The following is a 23097-nucleotide window of genomic DNA, read 5'->3' as shown; positions in this document are numbered from 1 at the left end:
ACTAGACCTAGTTCCTTGTGTTCCTGTTCTAGACCTAGTTCCATGTGTTCCTGTACTAGACCTTGATCCGTGTTCCTATACTAGACCTAACTCTCTGTGTTCCTGTACTATACCTAGTTCTCTGTGATCCTGTACTAGACCTAGTTCTCTGTGTTCTTGTACTAGACCTAGTTCTCTGTGTTCCTGTACTAGACCTAGTTCTCTGTGATCCTGTACTAGACCTAGTTCTCTGTGTTCCTGTACTATACCTAATTCTCTGTGTTCCTGTACTAGACCTAGTTCTCTGTGTTCCTATATTAGACCTAGTTCTCTGTGTTCCTGTACTAGACCTAGTTCTCTTTGTTCCTGTACTAGACCTAGTTCTCTGTGTTCCTGTACTAGACCTAATTCCATGTGTTCCTGTACTAGACCTTGATCCGTGTTTTTGTACTAGACCTAGTTCTCTGTGTTTCTTTACTAGACCTAGTTCCCTGTATTCCTGTACTAGACCTAGTTCTCTGTGTTCCTGTACTAGACCTAGTTCTCTGTGTTCCTGTTCTAGGCCTTGTTCCCTGTGTTTCTGTTCTAGACCTTTATCCGTGTTCCTGTACTAGACCTAGTTCTTTGTGTTCCTGTACTATACCTAGTTCTCTGTGTTCCTGTACAAGACCTAGTCCTCTGTGTTCCTGTACTAGACCTAGTTCTCTGTGTTCCTATACTAGACCTAGTTCTCTGTGTTCTTGTACTAGACCTAGTTCTCTGTGTTTCTGTACTAGACCTAGTTCCCTGTATTCCTGTACTAGACCTAGTTCTCTGTGTTCCTGTACTAGACCTAGTTCTCTGTGTTCCTGTTCTAGGCCTTGTTCCCTGTGTTCCTGTTCTAGACCTTTATCCGTGTTCCTTTACTAGACCTAGTTCTTTGTGTTCCTGTACTATACCTAGTTCTCTGTGTTCCTGTACAAGACCTAGTTCTCTGTGTTCCTGTACTAGATCTAGTTATCTGTGTTCCTGTACTAGACCTAGTTCTCTGTGTTCCTGTACTAGACCTAGTTCTCTGTGTTCCTGTACTAGACCTAATTCTCTGTATTCCTGTACTAGACCTAGTTCTCTGTGTTCCTGTTCTAGACATAGTTCCCTGTGTTCCTTTACTAGACCCTTTTCTAGACTATGTACTAGACCCCGTTCCGAGTGTTCCTGTACTGGACTTTTCCCTGTGTTCCTGTACCAGACCTTGTTTCCTGTGTCCCTATACAAGACACCGTTCCCTGTGTGCCTATACTATACTTTGCTTTCCGTGCTCCTGTTCTAGATCATGTTTCCTGCGTTCCTGTACTACACACCATTCCCTTTTTTGTTTTACCGGAGTTGCACAAATCCAATTATTTTGAATTATTTTGCTGGACTATGTCATTTGTGCTCCTGTACATTAGTAGGCTCTTCGTTTCATTCCCAGACCAACCTTTATGTAAGTGTCTTTCCCTCATCCACACCATGTGGACTGTTGCTGTATAAGACTATATTTGTATGTCTTTACCAAGATTTGTTTTTTTATTTTATGCAATTTGGACAAGATTATTAAGAGTACATTTGCTGGGAGGGATCCCACCGTTGCCCTATTGTCTATATAGGGTCACTATAACATTAGCGGGCAATGTTGCGACACCCATGGTCGCCGCGGGACACCCGTGGTCTAAAGCAACAGATATGTTCACGCATAGCATTAGCGTATTTCCGCGTAGTTATTCGCATTCAATCAATAAAGTATCTAAAGATTTATGAGAGTTGACATAAGAAAACCATATTGTTAAAAGAATCTTGAAGCGAAAGCTCACAAGGCAAATATTCAAGCTGTCAATTGTTTTAAGGCTTATTTCGAACATGTTTGTTTTTGTTACTAAGCATTCCCCGACTATGTTTGTGCGTGTTTCTTTTTATTACCGGCATTCCCCGACTATGTTCGTGTGTGTTTTAACGGAAAACATTCTTTCATTTTAATTAGTCTTGTTTATACTTGAGGTCTCACTTACAATTGTTTAAGATAACGATTGAATCCCCTTACGAAACCACAATATTTTTTCTCAACCAGACTCATTTGATGTAGGGGTTTTAATGGNAAAACGTGATATTTAAGTGCATGTACAGCAGTATATTCATTTTATTTAAGTTGACTGTTGTGTTTTATACCTTCTCCTCGAACATATTTGGTTTGTGCCCATATTGATGGTAAAGGCCCGGTCACACAGCCTTTCGCGTCTGTATCGCGGGTAAAATTTCGCGATTTTTTTTTTGCCCGCGGTTGCCCGTGGTGGAAAATGTGCAAAATTGGCTTACCCGCGGTTTACCCGTGGTATGCCCGCGGAACAGACGCCGGCGACTGTTCCGCGTCCTTATCGCGGGTGAAGCGCGGCGGTACCGCGGCCTACCACGGGTATAATAAAGCAGCCGAACCGGGCTGTAGAAATCATAACCGCTCAAGACACAGTCCCGTGAAGATCAAGCTATGGCACCGAAGAAGAAGCCCACGTCGAGTTCCCCGGCCAAGAAGAAGAAGCAGCGTGCGAGCATGTTCACCCCTTGACGTCTGGAGCACAACTGACGAATGCTCGGCAAATCGCGCTTTTTATATACCTAAAATCAGACGTTGTACGGACGCGATTAGGCCGTGGACAATCGTATTTGGGACGTGTACAAGACGCAATTGAACGTGATTAGGCCGGTATTGGGGCGCGCTGTTTACGCGGAGAAAGGCGTTTGTCCGTGTTTACACGCGGTACACACGCTAATGCACGTGATAACAACGCGGTACAGACGCGGAACAAACGTGCTATGACCGTGCTCCACCCGCGATTACCCGCTAAAATTTCGCGTCCTACCGCGTGTAACCACGTCTTAACCGCGGCCGTAGCACGTCCTAGCACGTTCGTTCCGCGTCTGTACCGCGTCTTTACCGCGTGTGTACCACGTGTACCGCCCCCGATTACCCGCGGTCTAAATTTTTGGGCAGCCCAAAACTTTTTCGCGCGGCCAACCGCGTGTGAATTTCTTACCGCGTGTAACGACGGGTAAAGTACGGCTGTATCGCGTCTTTATCGCGACCTCAAAGCGTCCAACAGCGTCTGCTTCACGGGCAGAAATTTTTGGCCGTGATTCGGCCGCGATACGCCCGTGGAGGGCTGTGTGACCGGGCCTTAAAGAAAATCTAAGCAAAAAGAAGCCTAAAAGGCTACAGTATCAAGAGGAATACCGGTACATTTTGAACAAAACATAATTTTCTCGTCACTTAAAAGTAATTTGAGAGCGTTGTGCATTCAGTTTTCTAATATGATTACCCGGAGAAAAGGCTCATTTGACTTACGATTTAGTACAATACCAGAAATCATAGACAGGTTAAAAACGGAATACATGTATGACATGGAGATCCATAAAACAACGTAGCTATACAGAACAACATGGGATAGACATAATGTACAGTTATCTATAACGAATACTAGCTCCAGTTAAGTATGACATTCGGGTAACTACACGGTTGCGATTTCAATATCTTTAATTCAAATATATTGGTAAACTTCTCATTAAAAGAATACATGAAATGGATTTTGCCGAGTTACTCACTCTTTTTACCATTTTCATTACGAGAATGGCTTCTACACCACTGATACGATAATTAATTGAGAACTTGTGACGACGATTTGACAAAAATAACGATGAAGAGACAACGATGGTATGATTGGACACATAGATTTATTGTACATAAATTATATTTACATATGTACATAACAAATTCTCGGATAACAAATATATATATTATCAATAACAGCATCATGTGCTCATTGAATCTACTAAACTGACAAACTCCCACACCCGGCTTTACAATCCACACGCCCTGTTCCACCTTCCACACGCCCTGTTCCACCTTCCACACGCCCTGTTCCACCTTCCACACGCCCTGATTCACATTCCACACGCCCCGTTCCACCTTCCACACGCCCTGTTTCACCTTCCACACGCCCCACTCACACTCCTTGTTCGAAACGACAACAGTTATAAACTACGCCATTTTTCACTATATCCAAAAAGCCCATTGCACACTTATTGCATCTGCCATGGTCACTCGCTCACGTCACTCTGCCACACCAACATGTTTGCAATCTTACGCAACCACGTCATGCCCACCAATGCCGGGTGGACCACATATAACAAAGGCAGAAGTCAGCTACGTCTAGTGACAGTGTGTAATCTTATCACAATGTGGACAAAAGAACCAAGGAAACATATCTAACTAATCGCAAAATGCGGCACGTCCAAACATGGGACAGTGTTAACCAGATTCGAACGTGAAGCAAGGTCCACCTGGGACTGTATCCACCACGTCCGAACATTGAACAACGCCCGAAGAGGAGACTATGTCCATTTAACCATGTCCGAACGCGAGACAATATGCAATGCGCTCGAACAGAGTGCATTGTCCTCATCTCCGGAACAGGAAACGATGTCCATGAAGAAAACGTAATAATGAAACTTAAATCTTAGAAAGAAAGATTAGAGACGTCTATTGACGTCAAACATGTTAGTAATTAGCTGCATGTTATAAATGTCAAACATATCATTCCTAGCACTAAATACCACAAGATTTATTTAAAACAAGATCTATCAACGTGTAATTACCAGTCCCAATTATCATTAACTTTGATTTCTTCTCATTTAATAAATTAATTACTGGTGACTATATATAGGTTTCTGTACTACTGATGTCACCGATAGAAATCGTAGATACATTTTGTACCTACGTTACCGTCAGAAAACTGAACAGCTATCGCCGAAACCAGAACCGGAAATAGCGTTGGCCCCTGAGTGGTGTTAGATGAGATTCTGTTTTAGAACAACCCATTAAGCCTGGTCTGGGTATTCTTTTTTATAACTCGAAAAAAATATCAAACGATGTGCGTGTGTGAACTGTGGAAGTGGTGATCATTTGTAAACACAGTGATTGTGTTGTCTGGCCACCATCGTATAGTCTGGCCATGACAGATGACGCATGACCACCACGTGATCCACTGTTCGCGGTATCTGATGTTTGTCTGCAGTCTTAACACTTTCAATGATATCTAATGTCAGTAACAATATATTCCTTCCTGTCATAGAGCAAGAAGAGCTAATACTAGTAGTAATAACCAATGGCACTGGATACCCGCCGCTCCATTGTCCCCAGACACATATTGTTCAGTTTTATCACGAGTAGGCGCTCTTGTCACGTGCGTCTCTATAGTTTTCTTCTGAAAAAAAATAAAAATAAAATATATATAGATACTTTTTTATAATAGGTTCTGTAGGAGAGCAAGCAGATCGTAAAATCATGTAGATATCTATGAATTATATACATAATGCCTAAATATAACTGTATTAAATACTAATCTAACGAAAGCAAACTGCAAGAGACGGACCTTATGGTTAAATCGATATACCAACTGCTACACGAAAGTGCGCTTTCATTACCGGAAGTTTAAGAGGATGGACACGAATGTGTCCTCAAGCTATCCACTTCCGTTCACAAAGCAAGAGTTATTGACTTCCGTTCATAATACTGTACGAGAGCTGGACTACATTTGATATTGGTAAAACAGTCCGGAATCTCTTGAGACCAGCGCCTGACCTTTAACCTCCTATATATACTCATTGCCTGTGGCGGACATCGCCCTAGCTCGGCCGCAGGAGAGACCACTTATGTGGGCACGTTTATGTAATCCCTTTATCTGTTTATTTCATCGGAATAGAATCCCTCGCGCCGAAGCGATGGTCGGTTTTCCTTTGGGCGTGTTTTTGTGGAGGCGGCGTCTACGTGCCCTGGTCACACGCGGAATCGCGTGCTCTACAACCCGCACTCCGGCCCTTAACGTAAACATAGGTTAAACCAATCAGACTTCGAATAGCCTGTCTTTATGACGCATGATACAATACTTACACAAGCGACCGTTTTCCGAACAACATCAAACGTTGTCTAATCGATGGCTCATTGCGACTATCTAGACAATTAATCAACAGTAAAAACCACCCGGCAATGTCGACAACCCCCAAACGCCGATCAGGGAACGAATAATAGGAAGCGGGCGTTTACTGCTCTCAGAGTATATTACCAATAATGACCAAGGTAACGAAATAACTTTAATTGTCATAACGGAAACACGATGCTCGCTGAACGCAGCCATATATAGTACAGCTATGGGTACAATTGCAAGCACAAGGAATGCCGTACATAATTACAGACACGCGTAAAATTGCAAACTCAAAATAACGAACGCGTAGCCATACATACATATCATACATTGTACATGTGAAGTCGAACGCTGAACATGGCCACATACATCGAAGCCATAGATCATATTACTCAAAGCACATTTAACGCTGAAAGTATCTACTGGTATAGTACAGTTACACGTCACATTTGAAACACAGTTAGCGTCGAATATGTACAATATGCAGCTATATATAGTTCAGCCACGCTCCGTATTGGAAACACAGGGAACGCAGAACATATCAGTATATATAACCTATCCATAATGAAAACGCAGACGACGTACATTCGTATATAAAACTGTCACGTTCCATATTGGAAACAGAGGACGCCGAACATAGTAATATAGAATGATAAACGTAAAATAGATTATCCACAAGGGTTGTCTCAACCTCAGATCCCAATGTAGGATTGCATGGTGTGTAGTACGTTGTAACAATAGACGTAGATTAACTACAACTTACCTTCACAATCACAAATACATACAATAGTACTACCCACATTTGAGGAATCAATATAAAAACTTGTTGCATTGAAAAGATTTGACATTTCTAACTGAAATCTACATAAGCTAGCGAAATCATCCATGGTGTCCAGTTTAACCCCGTTCTACCCTACATTGTTACAGTTATTTCTCTCATTTCCCTGTGTGTAATGAGGCCTGGGTTTTACCAAATTTGAAAACCCCTCGGGTGGAATTTCCCTATCCTACACCCCTGTACATGAAAGAGTCTTATACTATTAGCACGGATAATAACAAACATCCCTAGTTAAATAGCAACAAAGTTAACGTAAATAAAAAGGAAACTGTAAGCTTTCACTATTAGCGGTAATGGTTATTGTAGATGTTCTTTGTATAAACCTGGAAATCTGTTCGAGAAACCCTTACCAAATGAAGGAGAAGGAGGAGTTATCTAAACCTAATACAGTAATTCACTCCTGCAATTTCATAATGAACTATTCCAACTTCTGAATTGGAAGAGTTTAACTGTATCTTCAGGGGTAAATGTGTTAAAGGGCGGTTACTCTTGAGGTAAAGTTAAGTTATAATTTAGTACCGTACCGTGGTGGAAGGTATGGAATAGTCACACTGTGTGGACCGTCGCACCATGGGTTTAACCAGAATCTCCACAATTTTGGCAGCTTCCTCGGAACACTTCGTCCGGACTCCTGTCTTGATACACTTAATCAGCTCTTTGATGTCCCTGTAACAACACGAACCTCGGATTTAGTCTAACCTACTAACACATACACTAGTATTAGTTGAATCTCTTAAGAATTAAACTAGTCTTAGTCAAATCTTCTAGCAACATGACTACACAATTGGTCAATTCTCTTAGAACCTGGACCATAAGACTTAGTCAAATCTAGCAACACGACCATTAGTCAAATCTTCTAGCAGCACGACCATTTAACTTGGTCAAATCTCTTAATACACGACTACTAGACTTAGTCAAATCGCTTCATACACGACCACTAGACTTAGTCAAATCGCTTAATACACGACGACTAGACTTAATCAAATTTCTTAATACACGACAACAAGATTTTATCAAATTTCTCAATACACGACCACCAGACTTCGTCAAATTTCTGAATACACGACCCCTAGACTTAGTCAAATTTCTCAATACACGACCACTAGACTTAGTCAAGTTTCTCAATACACGACCACTAGACTTCGTCAAATCTCTGAATACACGACCACTAGACTTAGTCAAATTTCTGAATACACGACCACTAGACTTAATCAAATTTCTTAATACACTACCACTAGACATAGTCAAATCGCTTAATACACTACCACTAGACTTAGTCAAATCGCTTAATACACGACCTCTAGACTTAATCAAATTTCTTAATACACGACCACTAGATTTTATCAAATTTCTCAATACACGACCACTAGACTTCATCAAATTTCTGAATACACGACCACTAGACTTAGTCAAATTTCTGAATACACGACCACTAGACTTCGTCAAATTTCTCAATACACGACCACTAGACTTAGTCAAATTTCTGAATACACGACCACTAGACTTCGTCAAATTTCTGAATACACGACCACTAGACTTAGTCAAATTTCTCAATACACGACCACTAGACATAGTCAAATTTCTCAATACATGACTACTAGACATAGTCAAATTTCTGAATACAAGACCACTAGACTTAGTCAATTTTCTTAACATACGACCACTAACTAGACTTAGCCAAATTTCTCAATACACGACCACTAGACTTAGGCAAATTTCTCAATACATGACCACTAGACATAGTCAAATCGCTTAATACACGGCCACTAGATTTTATCAAATTGTTGGCAATACACGACCACTAGACGTAGTCAAATTTCTCAATACATTACTACTAGACATAGTCAAATTTCTCAATACATCACTACTAGACATAGTCAAATTTCTGAATACCCGACCCCTAGACTTAGTCAAATTTCTGAATAAACGACCACTAGACTTAGCCAATTTTCTCAATACATGACCACTAGACTTAGTCAATGTTCTTAACACACGACCACTAGACTTAGTCAGATTTCTGAATACACGACCACTGGACTTAGTCAAATTTCGCAATACACGACCACTAGACAGTCAAATCGCTTAATACGCGACCACTAGACTTAGTCAGATTTCTGAATACACGACCACCAGACTTAGTCAAATTTCTGAATACCCGACCCCTAGACTTAGTCAAATTTCTCAATACACGACCACTAGACTTAGTCAAATTTCTCAATACACGACCACTAGATTTAGTCAAATTTCTTAATACACGACCACTAGATTTTATCAAATTTTTCTCAATACACGACCACTAGACTTAGTCAAATTTCTGAATACACGACCACTAGACTTAGTCAAATTTCTTAATACACGACCACTAGATTATATCAAATTTTTCTCAATACACGACCACTAGTCTTAGTCAAATTTCTGAATACACGACCACTAGTCTTAATCAAATTTCTTAATACACGACCACTAGACTTAGTCAATTTTCTCAATACACGACCACTAGACTTAGTCAAATTTCGTAACGACAAGACCACAACAATTACAGTAAAATCTCTGAAAACATGAACTTTGGTATGTATATAGTCAAAACTCTGAAAACATGAACTTTGGTATATATATGTCCAGAATTAATGGAAAGAGAGATGATACCGTATGTTGATGCTTTTCATTTGGATTCGATCATCTAAGGCTAGCTATTCACGACACACTTACATGTACCTAACGTAACTCCGAAAATAATGTATTCCAATGCATTTAATGGCAATAAATACCTGCATTATTGTAAACAATGCATCAAAACAGGATTAGGTTATTTAAAGTTTTGGTGTAATATTCGTTTGACCTTTCCGTTGTTTGTGTGACATTACAGGTAGGTCTTACGGGAGAACCATGTACGCCCCGTCACTGATGATAGTACCGCGTGTTTGTGTTACTGAGCCCTACCTATCGACAGCGCATTAGTTGTTAGGCTGAGTAGGTTAATAACCCATTATCTGATTTGTTTTGTAATTAGGGGTGACATCCCAGCAGGTGCGCAATGTGACCCCGAGGTACCCAGGCGATGTTTACATTCCTCAGCCCCTGTGTACCACCCGCCTCAGAGATCAGTCCCACTGAACCCTTCCACGTCTCTAAACATGGATTAAAGTTTGGATACTTAATCCTCGAATTTGACTAAACGCCCAAATGTAAATGAAGATGATTTTAATGGATCTAGCATGTTTGATGTTGTTCGGAGAGTAAAACCATCCGAGGGAAGATTTCCGTGCGATGGGCCTGTCGTCTGGGTGACCGGAAATGGTACTTGAGCATGACAAGGAAGTCAACCAATGGCCGTATGGACAGAGAGAGTTTTCACAAACAGGTCTGTTTACCTAGCGAATCCAGTCGTCAGCTCGAGCAAACATCGGGTCCACTCCAAACCAAGTTCGTGTATTAAGCACAGTCAACAACGCACTTGTCCATTGTCATTAAAATAAGGATGATAAGTCTAATTTATCATACAAATATTCAAATATTTTTTGACAAGACTAATCCATTACGGTTATGAGAGGTTTATTTTTAATCCCTGATTATGAGCCCCTACAAGTTTTGCATTTCTTAGTTTAAATATATATGATTTAAAATATAAACGAAATCACTATCAACCCATGTCTGACTACACTTACAAATGATTTAAAATTGACTCTGGTAATGTTACATGTCAGCAACCTGGTGAAGTAAGTGTAACCTTGCAAAGCAACGCAAGCTTAAGTCACTGTGACCTTGTAAAGTTACAATGACCTTGTAAAGTATGCCCGGTCAAAAAAGTTACGATGACCTTTTTGACCCAGGTCAAATTGATCTTGACCTTGCAAAGTTACAGTGATCATATAAATAATCCGTGTTAAAATTACCGTGACCTAACAAAGTTATCGTAAACATATTTATGTATACATGCTTTCCTTTATATTGTTGTGTCTGTATTCACACCTTCATGTGACGCCGTGTAAATCTATTAAGATTCTTGTTATATGTATTACTGTTCAATTACTGCTATACATACCCACATAACTCCTGGAGTGGGAGTGAGTCTATCCGTTGCATCAATCGAACTGTCGTGTGCATGATATTCTCAAAACATGTCTCAGAATTGCTGCCCACGGCTTGTAGACAATTTTGGTTTCTTGCATAAACTGTTGGAATAAAGAAAAACACATATCATGATCACCTGTCAATAAATCATGTATTTCACAAAGCATGCAATAATCTTGTTAATTGTTTACGTTATTGATGGTTAATTTAGTTTTTACAAGGGTTTGTAATTTCGCTATTTTGCGAAAACATGGGAAACTTGACTGTCTGAAACTGATGTTTTAAAAGGTTATGATATTTGAAATGTTATGACTCATATGGACAAAACAAGCGATTCCAAAAACGTTCACCACAAAAAACAGACGAAGACGGAGAGTCTGGTAAATATAAACCATCAAGTAACTGATATACAGATACAACCCTAGCAAGATAATAACACAGTCCGACAATGACATTTCATTCATTCTGATCTGGCATCGACGTTTTGATGAAACCGTGACCAAGTAAACAGTACATGATTTGCCGCAATAACTGACTATCTGGCTTTGTTTTATGGGAAGCAATTGAATTGACGAGGACAATTACAAGAAATTTTGTCGGCATGTATAACGTTTGGCTGAAAATCTTGATATCAGCAATATTTAAACGGTTGCTTAGCAACCTTTTTTGGTCACGTGCATACGTGTGACGTCAAACTTAAAAAAAAAAATCCTGTTGAATGGGCTGGTGTTGCTGACGCCATGTCGCGTGGTGGCCAGGAGTACCGATGACCGGTATAGGATTGTGTAATACTGATATCTTTATACAAGCCTTACAGAATTGTAGAATAACTGTCAGACCAAAGTCACATCCGACAGCGTGGTTGGATAGAAGTTTCCACTAATGCGTTTTCTGCGTTCCCAATTGTCAAAACGCTATGAGCGGAATGCAGTAGTAGCCTTAGATCTGACAAGGGCATGCTGTTTATGCCAGTGCGAATCTACAAACACAGAAAGTAAACACGTGCGTTGTCCGTCCTGGTCTCCGTGTAGTTTGGGGTACACAGGTACCACATGTTCGCCCTAGGCTCTGTGTTTAAACACGGGCGTGGGCTAATAGCACCTCAAGTGTTTCCCTGAGGTCCTGTCCTGGTCTGTGTCATTTTCAAGTGATTCCTACACGTGCAAACTACTCAAGATTTTTAAATGGTAAACTCTTTACTCCAAACCAGATTTCACAGGTAAACAAGCCCAGTCTGATGTACGTCTGTTTTCCTTACAGGTACCGTATTTTAAGCAAATCTACCGAGTCAGTATAGGTTATTAACATGCACCGACATTTACACGTGCCTCGACGTACAGAACGAAATGTTTGGGATTATGTCAGAGTGACCTCTCGTCAAAAACGGCCAGCTAACACCATTATGGAAAACTAGTTCACGTCCTTAGAGATCTCGATTTCACTCCTCGCTGGGAATTTGCCCATTAGTCACCGAGATATTTGAAAGTCTGCACTGCACTAGGATGCCACTTGATAATAAATGATAATTTTAATGGATGTCAAAAACGTACGACACTCGTGCACACAGTAATGCCTTTCTACTTGGCTGTCGTACAGTACAACGGTAATGATGATTTATAATCGACTTAGTAAGACACTGCTGTCTCTGACGCTGATTTTTTTTTGTTCTCGTTATATTCATGTTCCGAAATAAGACACGAACACCGAGTACATCCATTTATCTTTCTATCAAGCCTAGCAGCTGTATGATGAAGTAAGTTACAATATCAACACCTTTACGTGAAACATAATTCCAGATCTATATGATAAACGAAATCCCTATGTCACAAATTGACACTCTGTGAAAATGAAACGTCATAATATCATAACCTGGTTCTGGCTGTGACGTCACAAAGTCGTATCTACCTCAGGCTGTAACGTCCTAACGTCGTAATCTATCTCAGGCTGTGACGTCATAACGGCGTTACCTACCTCAGGCTGTGACGTCATTACCTTAATCTGTAACGTGATATCAACGTAACCTGCCTCAATCAGTCACGTCATAACGGCGAAACCTAACTAAGGCTGTACCGTCGCAACCTGTCTAAATCTGTAACCTCGATAAGTTTTAAATTTGGCAATTTCTCCAAGACAAATTACATTTCCTATGAATAACAACTGAATGGGTTCAATGCTCATATTGATTATTTTCTAGTTTCATCTGGTTGTGTGTGATTTTTTACAACCATGATTTATTTTCCCGAACTTATTGTTGATGACTTGGCAATTATTTGAACAGCAAATAGCCAAATCAGAGATAAAAAAACAACAACACACACACTAGGCCTACATCGTAACCGGTCTCGACCTCTAATGCCAAAACGTCGACGTTACCCGCCTCAAGCTGATGTAGGCGTAACGTCAAAAACCGCTCCAAAATCTAACACTGGAACGCCGTAACTTGTCTCAGGTTGTACGTAACCTCAGTTTAAGGCTGTGGCTGGCGTGTCAGGTTGTTAAAGATATAGGGAACACTACACCTTGCCTGTGGTTTCGGCAATATATTAGGTTGGTAATCAGTGTGAACCGTCCAAATATCACTTGGTGACAGGGAATTAAATTGTGGTTATTTATGTATTTTTCTAACTTCTTTTATACATTCTTGCTTATGTTGTCTGCCCTGATGTCACCAGTGTAGATTTTAAATTCGGTTGATAATGTGCGCCCTTTTCCTGTTTACGCGTTGAAAATTGACACAAAAAAAAATGTAGAATATTGTATGCTTGATATTCAATAGAGCAAGACTATGCGTTCTTGAAACGGCAGACAGAAAATAGAACACATACAAACCCTCCACAACATAAACACGAACCGTATTAGTATAATACAACGACCAGCAAACCAGCTACAGTTGTGTAGATTGTATATTTCATATAAGCTGACCAGTTTTGACCAGTATTGAATGCGTACATGTACTGTGTGTAAATGTTACACATGTTTGTGTAATCTACTAATCGTAAAATGATACTTTTCAGGAACAAGAAATGCCAATACACGATAAACGTAATCTGAATTGTGCACGCTAATTATTAGTCGTATTACAGCCATGTCGACTGAAGTTTAAGCGCTACCTTCGTATATGTTGTCGTTGCGACAGAGTTGTGTCAATTCTTCATGAGCGCCGTAAGCATCTTGATTTTTAAGCGATTCGGTGATTTGTCCATCTGCTTCCGGTGGGCAGTCGTCAAACAATTGTTGTACACACTTGAGAGCATTGTTGTACGTCCTGTAAACATATAAGTTAGATTTAAAAAAGGTGTTCATGTAATATTTCTAATACGGTCACCGAGACGTTTGACGTTTTCCACAAATGCGGATAAGTCATGATGGCATCGACTATCTTATTCACATCGGAACTCAACGTCATTTTTCGTCTTTCATGTATTCGTAATGTGACGGGACAATTTTCTACTGGGTTCGAAACCAGGTCATAACTCATCACGTGAGTTGTCTCACACGATGAAGAAATAAGAAGAGGGACGTCGTTGTAGAGTCAAAATAAAATATCTCGAACCCATATACAATATCACAAGTGAAATACATTATTATGTAAGTTGCAAATACTTATGAATGCATAGTAACAATTGAAAGAATATTATCCGTGATATATAATGTTGCGTATACAAAATGTATATGATTTTACTATAAGGTTCCGTATATAACATATAACGCCTTCGTACAAACAGAAAGTGAGATTACTATAGCAAACGAACACAGAGCGATTTAATCTATGTTATTTTTCATGATCAGAACGTTCAGTTGAAGTTATACCGATTATCTGTTTACTTTGAATGCCCCCTACTATACAACGTGCTGATAACAAAATGCATATATCTATCCTACTACATAAAAAAAGCGATTGGGTGCGCTGTCGTGTCTATCTGAGTGTCTATAAGGCAATGGACTTGTAATCAAATTCTCTTAACTACTCCAATAGTCTGTGTTAGTGCTTACAAACATGTATTAAGCGGTGCCTCGTTTTCATTTCATCAACAGTCGAATAAATATTTTCATATTTTCTTGGTACGCTTGCACATGCATCGACAAAAGTTAGCACGTCCGAAATCAGTCTCATACGGCACACTTGTTGACGTTAGAAGGGAGATTCTGAACGAGCGTCTCACGTACACGTTTTATAAGGACAAAAAGATAACGTACGTGTGCGTATCTATTGTCCATGCGTTCTTGCGTAGTAACCAATGAAAAGTGGCGTTACATGGCGACATGGTAGAACTGGCAATAGCGGCCAAAGAGCGTATCTCGATGGAGAGAGTGGATATATTTCACAAAATGGGAGTTAATTCAAGACAGTGGAAGACTTTTGACATTTATCATCCTACAGTCCAAACAGTCATCAAAGTGGTACCTATCTCACCTCACTATACACCTTGTAGTCAAGTGACTAACGTGTGCATGACTACGGTAATCAAGTGACACGAGATCGTGTGCATGACTACGGTAATCGAGTGACACGAGATCGTGTGCATGACTACGGTAATCAAGTGACACGAGATCGTGTGCATGACTACGGTAATCAAGTGACTGTCACGTAGCTAACGTGTGCATGACTACGGTAATCAAGTGACACGAGATCGTGTGCACTTTTACAGACATTCAATTAATGCAGCAACTTCTCTCCTCAAAAATCTGACAAAAGACAGGAATATCGAAACAGTAGACCCGATCCGTCATTCATGTCTCGCCTCACAGCATGTGACAGATCGCATGATAAAATAAATTATATTGAGTATTCGTTCTTAAATTAGATATAATAATAAGATGTCAAGGTGTAAAATTGGGACATGTACTTTAATTTTATTTTGTTGTTAAAGTAAAGACGTTTCGTAAGAGTGACCGGATATGGACGTCACGTGATAGTGTTAATACATGCGTCCATACTCAGTTCGAGGATCTGTAGGACCGAACACTATAGTTATGGCACGTTAATTAATTATGTTCCGGATTGTTATCAACGACAATATGTTACAATTAACAAAAAATTACAATGAGGCATTCATTTTCAAATTCGTCATTTAATTTGAATACAAAGCCGGAATCTTACATGAATAATCTTATACGAGGGAGCCCTGATGAACGTGAGGACACCTCAGACAACACAGGACAGACACGCAGCCTAACATTACAACAACACGCTTAGAAAGAAACAATATAGGACAAATTGTCATCTCTGATGGATTGGGTTCTCATAAAGACGTCTCAAGGGTTCGGAATGACGGCGCGGACGGCCAGACAAGACGGACAGACATCAACACACTACACTGAAAGTTTAGTCGTTCTGAGAGATAGGTTGAGCCGTGACCGATTCATTAGTCAGAACCCGGCCTCTGACAGAACAGCAATGTCACGCAAAACTTTGATATATCCTGATGTCTATGTATTCTACGACGAGTATCTGTGTAGACCAACACACTGGAATACCCTGCAGAAATAGTCCATAATCTAGGTTTACGAGTCTTATACGAAGTATGTAATGGTTGGGCGTCCGGGCACACTTCCCTTCCTATGCGTCATGTTCACGTCGACTGCTTTGGTGTGGCAGCCGTAATGAACAATTTGCACCATGTTAATTTCCAATACAGAAAAGCAAAGCCTATACTTTTCTTGCAAGCCAGCGCATGAAAGACATAGGCCGAACTCTTTTTTTTTTACAAAAACGAAAACGTTCCATACGATGAAAACGTGTAGAGTCTAGCAAAGTCCGCTGTTGGTTGTGTTTTGATATCCTTTTGAGAAAAAGCAGGGCGATTGGTTTGATTATGGCTACCATTACGTGATGCAGTGGTTGTTTGATCGGTGTAATGAGAGTTATGGCAGTGACGTTTGATGTTACTACACCACGTCAATATATAAATACCACAAACCTAAATGTAAGTAAGGAAGAGAAATTCGAGAATACAGGCTGTAGTTTGTTGACAGGTTCGTCTGAGAGAATACAGATATATCGTACCACAAGTATTCATGTAATAGCTGAAACGACAGGCTTTGAACTCAGATCAGACTTACAATAGAATGTCAGAAAAGACAATATGTTTCAATTTGTACATCTGACAGTTCTTGTCCATACTAAATAGTGCCAATCCATTGGCCACAGCCGCTATGACTAACGAGAGTTGGAATGCGTGTCTTATCAAATTCTTTTCCGACTTTCTTGTTTTGTTGTAATTTTGTTGGTTTAAGTTACTTGCCAACAAGTGATCTTTAGCAATAAATGTGATTTAAACCATAATTTTATGTACATAATGACAGGACTTAACCAGGTGATGTGCCAGGACTACACGGATGAGTGACGTATTCACATTGACATGCAGATATCGTCCAGTGTATGCAACGTGCGCAAATAAATTGTAATAAATGTCCATGTTGTGAGATGAAATTAATTGCAAAATTATTCCAAACAAAGGTGTTGATTAAATGACACATAGGCCTCAGATATGCGTGAGTTGGTGTATCAGGCTGTTGGCACGCTGATGATGTCATGTAGGTACGTCTTAAAAGTGTCAAAGTTACTGTATCTGGAAAAAATTTCAGCGAATCATGTGTAATTGTCACTGAACAAGAATTAAACGCTGTTGACGTCATCATGCAAATAACTTCAGCAAATCAAGTGCAATAGTTATCGTACAGATGTATTGTTTTACATTAGTCGCAGAATACAGAGTAGAGTACCACATTAGTCGCCGCATACAGAGTATAGTACCACATTAGTCGCCGCATACTGAGTAAAGTATCATATAGGTCGCCAGAAACAGAGTATAGTACCACATTAGTCGACACATACAGAGTATAGTACCACATTTGTCGCCTCAAACAGAATATAGTACCACATTAGTCGACACATAAAGAGTATATTACAACATTAGTCGCCATAGACGATATTACCACATAAGACGCCAGATACAGAGTACAGTGCCACATTAGTCGCCATAGACGATAGTACCACATAAGACGCCAAATACAGAGTACATTACAACATTAGTCGCCATAGACGATAGTACCACATAAGACGCCAGATACAGAGTACAGTGCCACATTAGTCGTCGTATACAGAGTATAGTACCACATTTGTCGCCTCAAACAGAATATAGTACCACATTAGTCGACACATAAAGAGTATATTACAACATTAGTCGCCATAGACGATATTACCACATTAGACGCCAAATACAGAGTACATTACAACATTAGTCGCCATAGACAATAGTACCACATAAGACGCCAGATACAGAGTACAGTGCCACATTAGTCGTCGTATACAGAGTAAAGATCCACATTAGTCGCCACATACAGAGGGAAGCATCGCGTTAGTCTCCGCGTGTGATCAAGCAGTGGCTACACTATGCCATACAAGTCATAAGCCTTTTCATTAAAGTAAAAGTATAGTCATTATATAATGTGCAGAAGTCAGACCTTAACCATGTTGACCTCGGATCAATATTTATTAAAGAAACGTTTAGCCTTACTGCCACTGATACGTTTTTATATGAGAATGTAATTAACCATAATGCTAGATGTACACAATGATATTCTGTTTATCATGGAAATGGCTTTTTTCGTCGTAAAAGTTAGTGCCAGCTTTTAAGGATGAATTCAATCTAGCCAATTACAACAACGCAAATTCATGTAATAAAAATTCAAAGAAAAAGCTTTAACTTAATCATGTAAATAATATTGGATCATATGACCCCCATTTCTGAGGGCTGGCTTCACATCGTACGTTAGCGGAGTTGTGTATTGGCGGTAACGTCCGGGCACTGTCTATTGGGATGACAACCTCTCCCTGGGCCACTCATCACCTAGTTCGGTAAGAAGTACGGTAAAGAGTGACAGGGGTGGCCTTATAAGGTCACCAGTACGACAGATAGGATACGCCGTGTTACACAGGCAAATGTGTGATTAATTAATCTGTCTTACAATTAAAATATGACCTAAGAGTTTCGGTAATGAGTCCGCGCCATCTGTCGGCAGTATTTTCTTCGTAATGGCCGATAACTTGCAGTCAGAAGGGACGCTACAGGTGCTAATCTTCCACGTTTAATGACGTTGTTAAAAACATCTCGTAAGTTATTGGCAAAGGTGAAAGACGCCGCCGATGATCAGATAAAGTAACAAAGTAACTGTACAATCGCCGGGTGCGTTCGACAGGCCCCTCATTGGAGCGTACAGTGCCCGAACCACCAAGCGTGCAGGTGTTCTAAGATACAAATTATGATATAAGTCAGCGCATCAGCCTTCTATTCATTAAAACGGGAAATATTATTTTATACAGGAATTCTTTATTCACGATAGAGTATTCAGGTAATTTGCTACGTCGTATGTATACATAACAGCCCGGGGATCCAGTTTCAATCGAATTCACAGCATGCACTCCACGACGCGAGTGGCAGAGTTTTATTGGAATGGCAATGTAAAGGAAAGTGATATATTTTCTGCACTTAAACAATACTATTTTAATTCTTTTTAAATTATTTTAAACTTATTACATGATTATATCGTTAAGAGGTTGTGCCAATATCCCCATGTTGTCCAACTCCATCGTGGAATGCTTCTTTCATTGACTAAAAACCCATTAGGTAAACAAACAACGTTTAGATAAGTCGTATTCAAAATACAGTGCATTGGTGTTTTCTATTTTATTTTAAAAGGCGTGGTATGTCCTATCTTAAAAGAAAAAAATAACGTTTATAATTATAACAAAAAAAAATATAACATTTGATTCAATAATAGGGTAACTTTATTTATACGTGTCGATCTGACGACCAAGTGTTAAAATTAATCGTTTTTAAGACTATTCGGTTCGGTTATGACTCCATCAATATATTGTACATGCGACTCTTTGCACACACTTTAAACATATTGACTCTAGATTAAGTCAACCGCTCGTATGACCAAGATTTTTCATGCGCTGTTCCGTCCAAAGTTTTGCTAGCCTATAAGTGCACATCATAAAAAAGTAATTGATAAGAAAGCCATTTATTCTGAAACAAACAACTATTATATAATAAGATAATGTTGATTACTTACGTGCAGAACGAGCGAAGTAACTCGACGTTGACCCCAGAAAAGAGGGCGTGGTCACTCTCCTGAAGGCTATGAAGCTGAGTTCGATAATCACCAAAACAGTTGGATGCGGCGGTTTTCACGTACTGTGGACAACCCGTCCCGTCAACTTGTGACGCCACTACAAGAGAGGAAAGATGTGGTCAATAAGAAGCATTACATTGGCGCTATAGTTTCTGTTTATATTTAAATGTCTTGTAACGCACACATTGACGTAAATGTACATAATTTTCAGGGATTATATTTTGAAAATTGAAATTATTGGTGAAAAGGTATCTATAGGTTTTCCTATAGGACAAATGTCATTTCCAATACATAATTTTCGTTTTATATATATATATGGCAGAATCAGGAGGATGATCTGGGCGCCAGTTACATGTACGCAGTCAATGGTCAGGATACATGCAATCAACATTATCAGCAAGGATGTGCATACAAGTAGAGTGTATTGTTTTGATACCTTACAAAATGCATTTATGTTAATCGATGTATTCATCCAATGAGGTTTATTTTTATTTCATTTTCAATTTAACCCTTTATGGGCGATATTATTGTAGATAGGAAGATGGCAAATTGTCCCTACAATTCAATTGATAAACATTAGGATTGTTTCACATACAATGTATCGACCCTTTTGAATTACGTGTCTTCATAGGGCAAAAAGTGAAGAGTTGTTATTGAATACCCTTGCTCTGGATTCCCCGAGTTTATATAGCTATGACCCGACATATCAGTAATATGTTACTGTTTATATGATCAGATAAATATGTAGATGTGTAACTGTGTGTATTTTACAGTAGGTATACGGAGTGACAGTGATATACAAGTCAACGTCACTCGGGTGTTTGAACTGTTTGTGGTCGGAGTAACAGCCGACATCTGCCTCTCACGGACCGTTATCATACAGAGCCAGTACAATTATAACAGAAATATATAAATGTTCGATACATCAGCCATTCCCACATCCCCACGGGAACCTGCATATCTACAAATATAAATTGCTTCGAGCGAAGAGAAACGAGGCAACAAATGAAACGTCACTGAAAAAAATGTTTTAAAGGAAAGACCAACAGCAGGCAGAGCCGCGGTATGTGAGATACATTAGGAAAAAACCCAGCGATAAGTAGATTAAAGAGAATTTCAAATATTTTAAGAAGCCGATCTCAATTCCAGAAGATGACAGGTCGTCATATTGCCCGAGCTGGTGGCGAGCTGTGAGCGTGACAGACAGTTTAATCTCCCTACAGACCCAACACACACATATACGTTAGGATTTTCTCACCCAGGCAAAAGGCTGGATTATTTTTGCGATTACCAGGTCGTATCCCCTGACAACATAACAATGTTAGGGTCATTTCCCTCTTATGTCAGTGTTACTGTGCATTAAAACCAAATCCGCCAAAATTATCAAATTCGGCCAATAAGTACAAAAGTTCAGCGACAGCATTTCTGGGAAAAAGCTGCAGATCCGAAAAGCATTAGTGATCCGATTTGTTTAATCATTGCTTTGTCGGCAATCGGTTCAATAATTGCAATGGTCTGTTACGTAAAGATTCAATATCTACAGACATACACACAAGAAAAACAGCCTATTCGACCAATCAACTCGTAACGCCTACCTCCCGGTCGACCGGGGTGCGACTGTCGCAGGACAGCCACTGCTAATGACTTGGGCCATCAATGCACGGCCATCCCGCGATCGATATCAACACACACACTTACAAGGTAATAAAACCAAAACTAGAGTTAAATCAAACGGAGAAAACGTCTATATCCGACTTTGAAAATATTTGTAAAGTAATAAACTGTAGAATTTATTCCCAACCGATTGATTTTGTTGGGACTTCTATTCAGATGAGGAGAATGAGATCCGGCTGATACAAGCGCCACCTGCCGAGTAGGACTGTCAGCCGGTCGTAAAGCCCGGTTACCTCACCCTTTTACAGGCACACGTTTGCTGTTCGTGAATGACTATAAACCGCTCGATTAAATATCGACCTGGTCATAAACAGAACAGAAAACACCAAACTAATTTCTCCTCAAATTAGATCTAGGTATTTACCGATAAGCAATAAAAAACACATGTACATATAGGTAATGGTTTGTACACCATTGAATCTTTTGGATTACATCTGCCTTTTACGTGTCTAACGGTATTTGCAACGTTTTGATTGGTCAGACGTGACTTTCATCAAGCAAGTAGCCCAATCGGGAACCGTCGTCACTTTCCGTAAACGAGTATTTTCTCGTTTACGGAAAGTGCCGACGGTTCCCGATTGGCAAGTAGCCTATATTATATATTATACAATGTCGCGACGTTATCTCGGGTACCATCTGAAATGAAACCCAAAGCGCACATACATGAAGCAACACGGGCTTAACTCAATCTAATGTAGTTGAATATACACGACCTTCGTGATATTGCCCCGTGCAAGTTTAATCTCAAAAATATGCTGTCGCATCACAAATGTTAAAAATATTTGTATTTGCGTTTAAAACAACAACAAAATTGCATATCAGTGTCTTGTTTTTCTATGATTTCGAGTTCTGCCAGGCAAAATAAAACGTCAATCAGAAATCATCCGGGAATTTCCGTCATATTGACGGAAAGACCCGAACAATTTCTGGCAAGAAAATACTCACAGATCTTCGTGCTGTTGGTTTATAAAAAAAAATGGTTTAAAAGTTCATTTAGGGGATATTCATGGTAAATGTAAGTACTTTATTCAATTTGTTTGCGATTTTTTTGGAGGGGGTTCTTGTACTAGTCTTGCCAGATTCCGCTTTTCAGCGTATACGGGACAATATATGTATTAGAGGGTACAGGCAAAATGGGTGTATGGTTTAATGATGAATGTCAGTCAGGCAAAGGCTGTGTAATAGGTTTATATGTATGACATGTAGTGAGTAGAGTAGTATGAAATCTGTAAGATGAGTGTTCTGTACAATTACCCATCTTTTCCTGTCATAATTTACAGACTTGTATCTCATTATTTGCCATGCGTATGTGTTTGAAAAATCTGAATAAAATTCTAAGTTACAAAAAAAAATAAAAAAATATATGTATCAGAAATAAGTAAGTTAACATACAACAGTGCAACG

General features: G+C 39.7%; 1 protein-coding gene across 1 annotated transcript in view; it reads right to left on the bottom strand.

Moving 5' to 3' along the window:
* Positions 1 to 3701: 3701 nt before the first annotated feature.
* The window catches only part of LOC110465172, a 38674-nt gene continuing 19278 nt past the window's right edge, over positions 3702 to 23097 (bottom strand). Inside the window, exons 2-6 of the mRNA XM_021520824.1 lie at positions 19960 to 20116; positions 13989 to 14143; positions 10850 to 10979; positions 7332 to 7473; positions 3702 to 5252 (exon numbers count right to left, since the gene is read on the bottom strand). Of these exons, the coding sequence (XP_021376499.1) occupies positions 5115 to 5252; positions 7332 to 7473; positions 10850 to 10979; positions 13989 to 14143; positions 19960 to 20116 (722 nt within the window). The 3' untranslated portion in view covers positions 3702 to 5114. The remainder of the gene's footprint in view (positions 5253 to 7331; positions 7474 to 10849; positions 10980 to 13988; positions 14144 to 19959; positions 20117 to 23097) is intronic.

This window comes from Mizuhopecten yessoensis, unplaced genomic scaffold, assembly GCF_002113885.1.
Source record: "Mizuhopecten yessoensis strain PY_sf001 unplaced genomic scaffold, ASM211388v2 scaffold11059, whole genome shotgun sequence".
Taxonomy (NCBI): Eukaryota; Metazoa; Mollusca; class Bivalvia; order Pectinida; family Pectinidae; genus Mizuhopecten; species Mizuhopecten yessoensis.
This window is presented reverse-complemented; position numbering and strand designations above follow the sequence as displayed.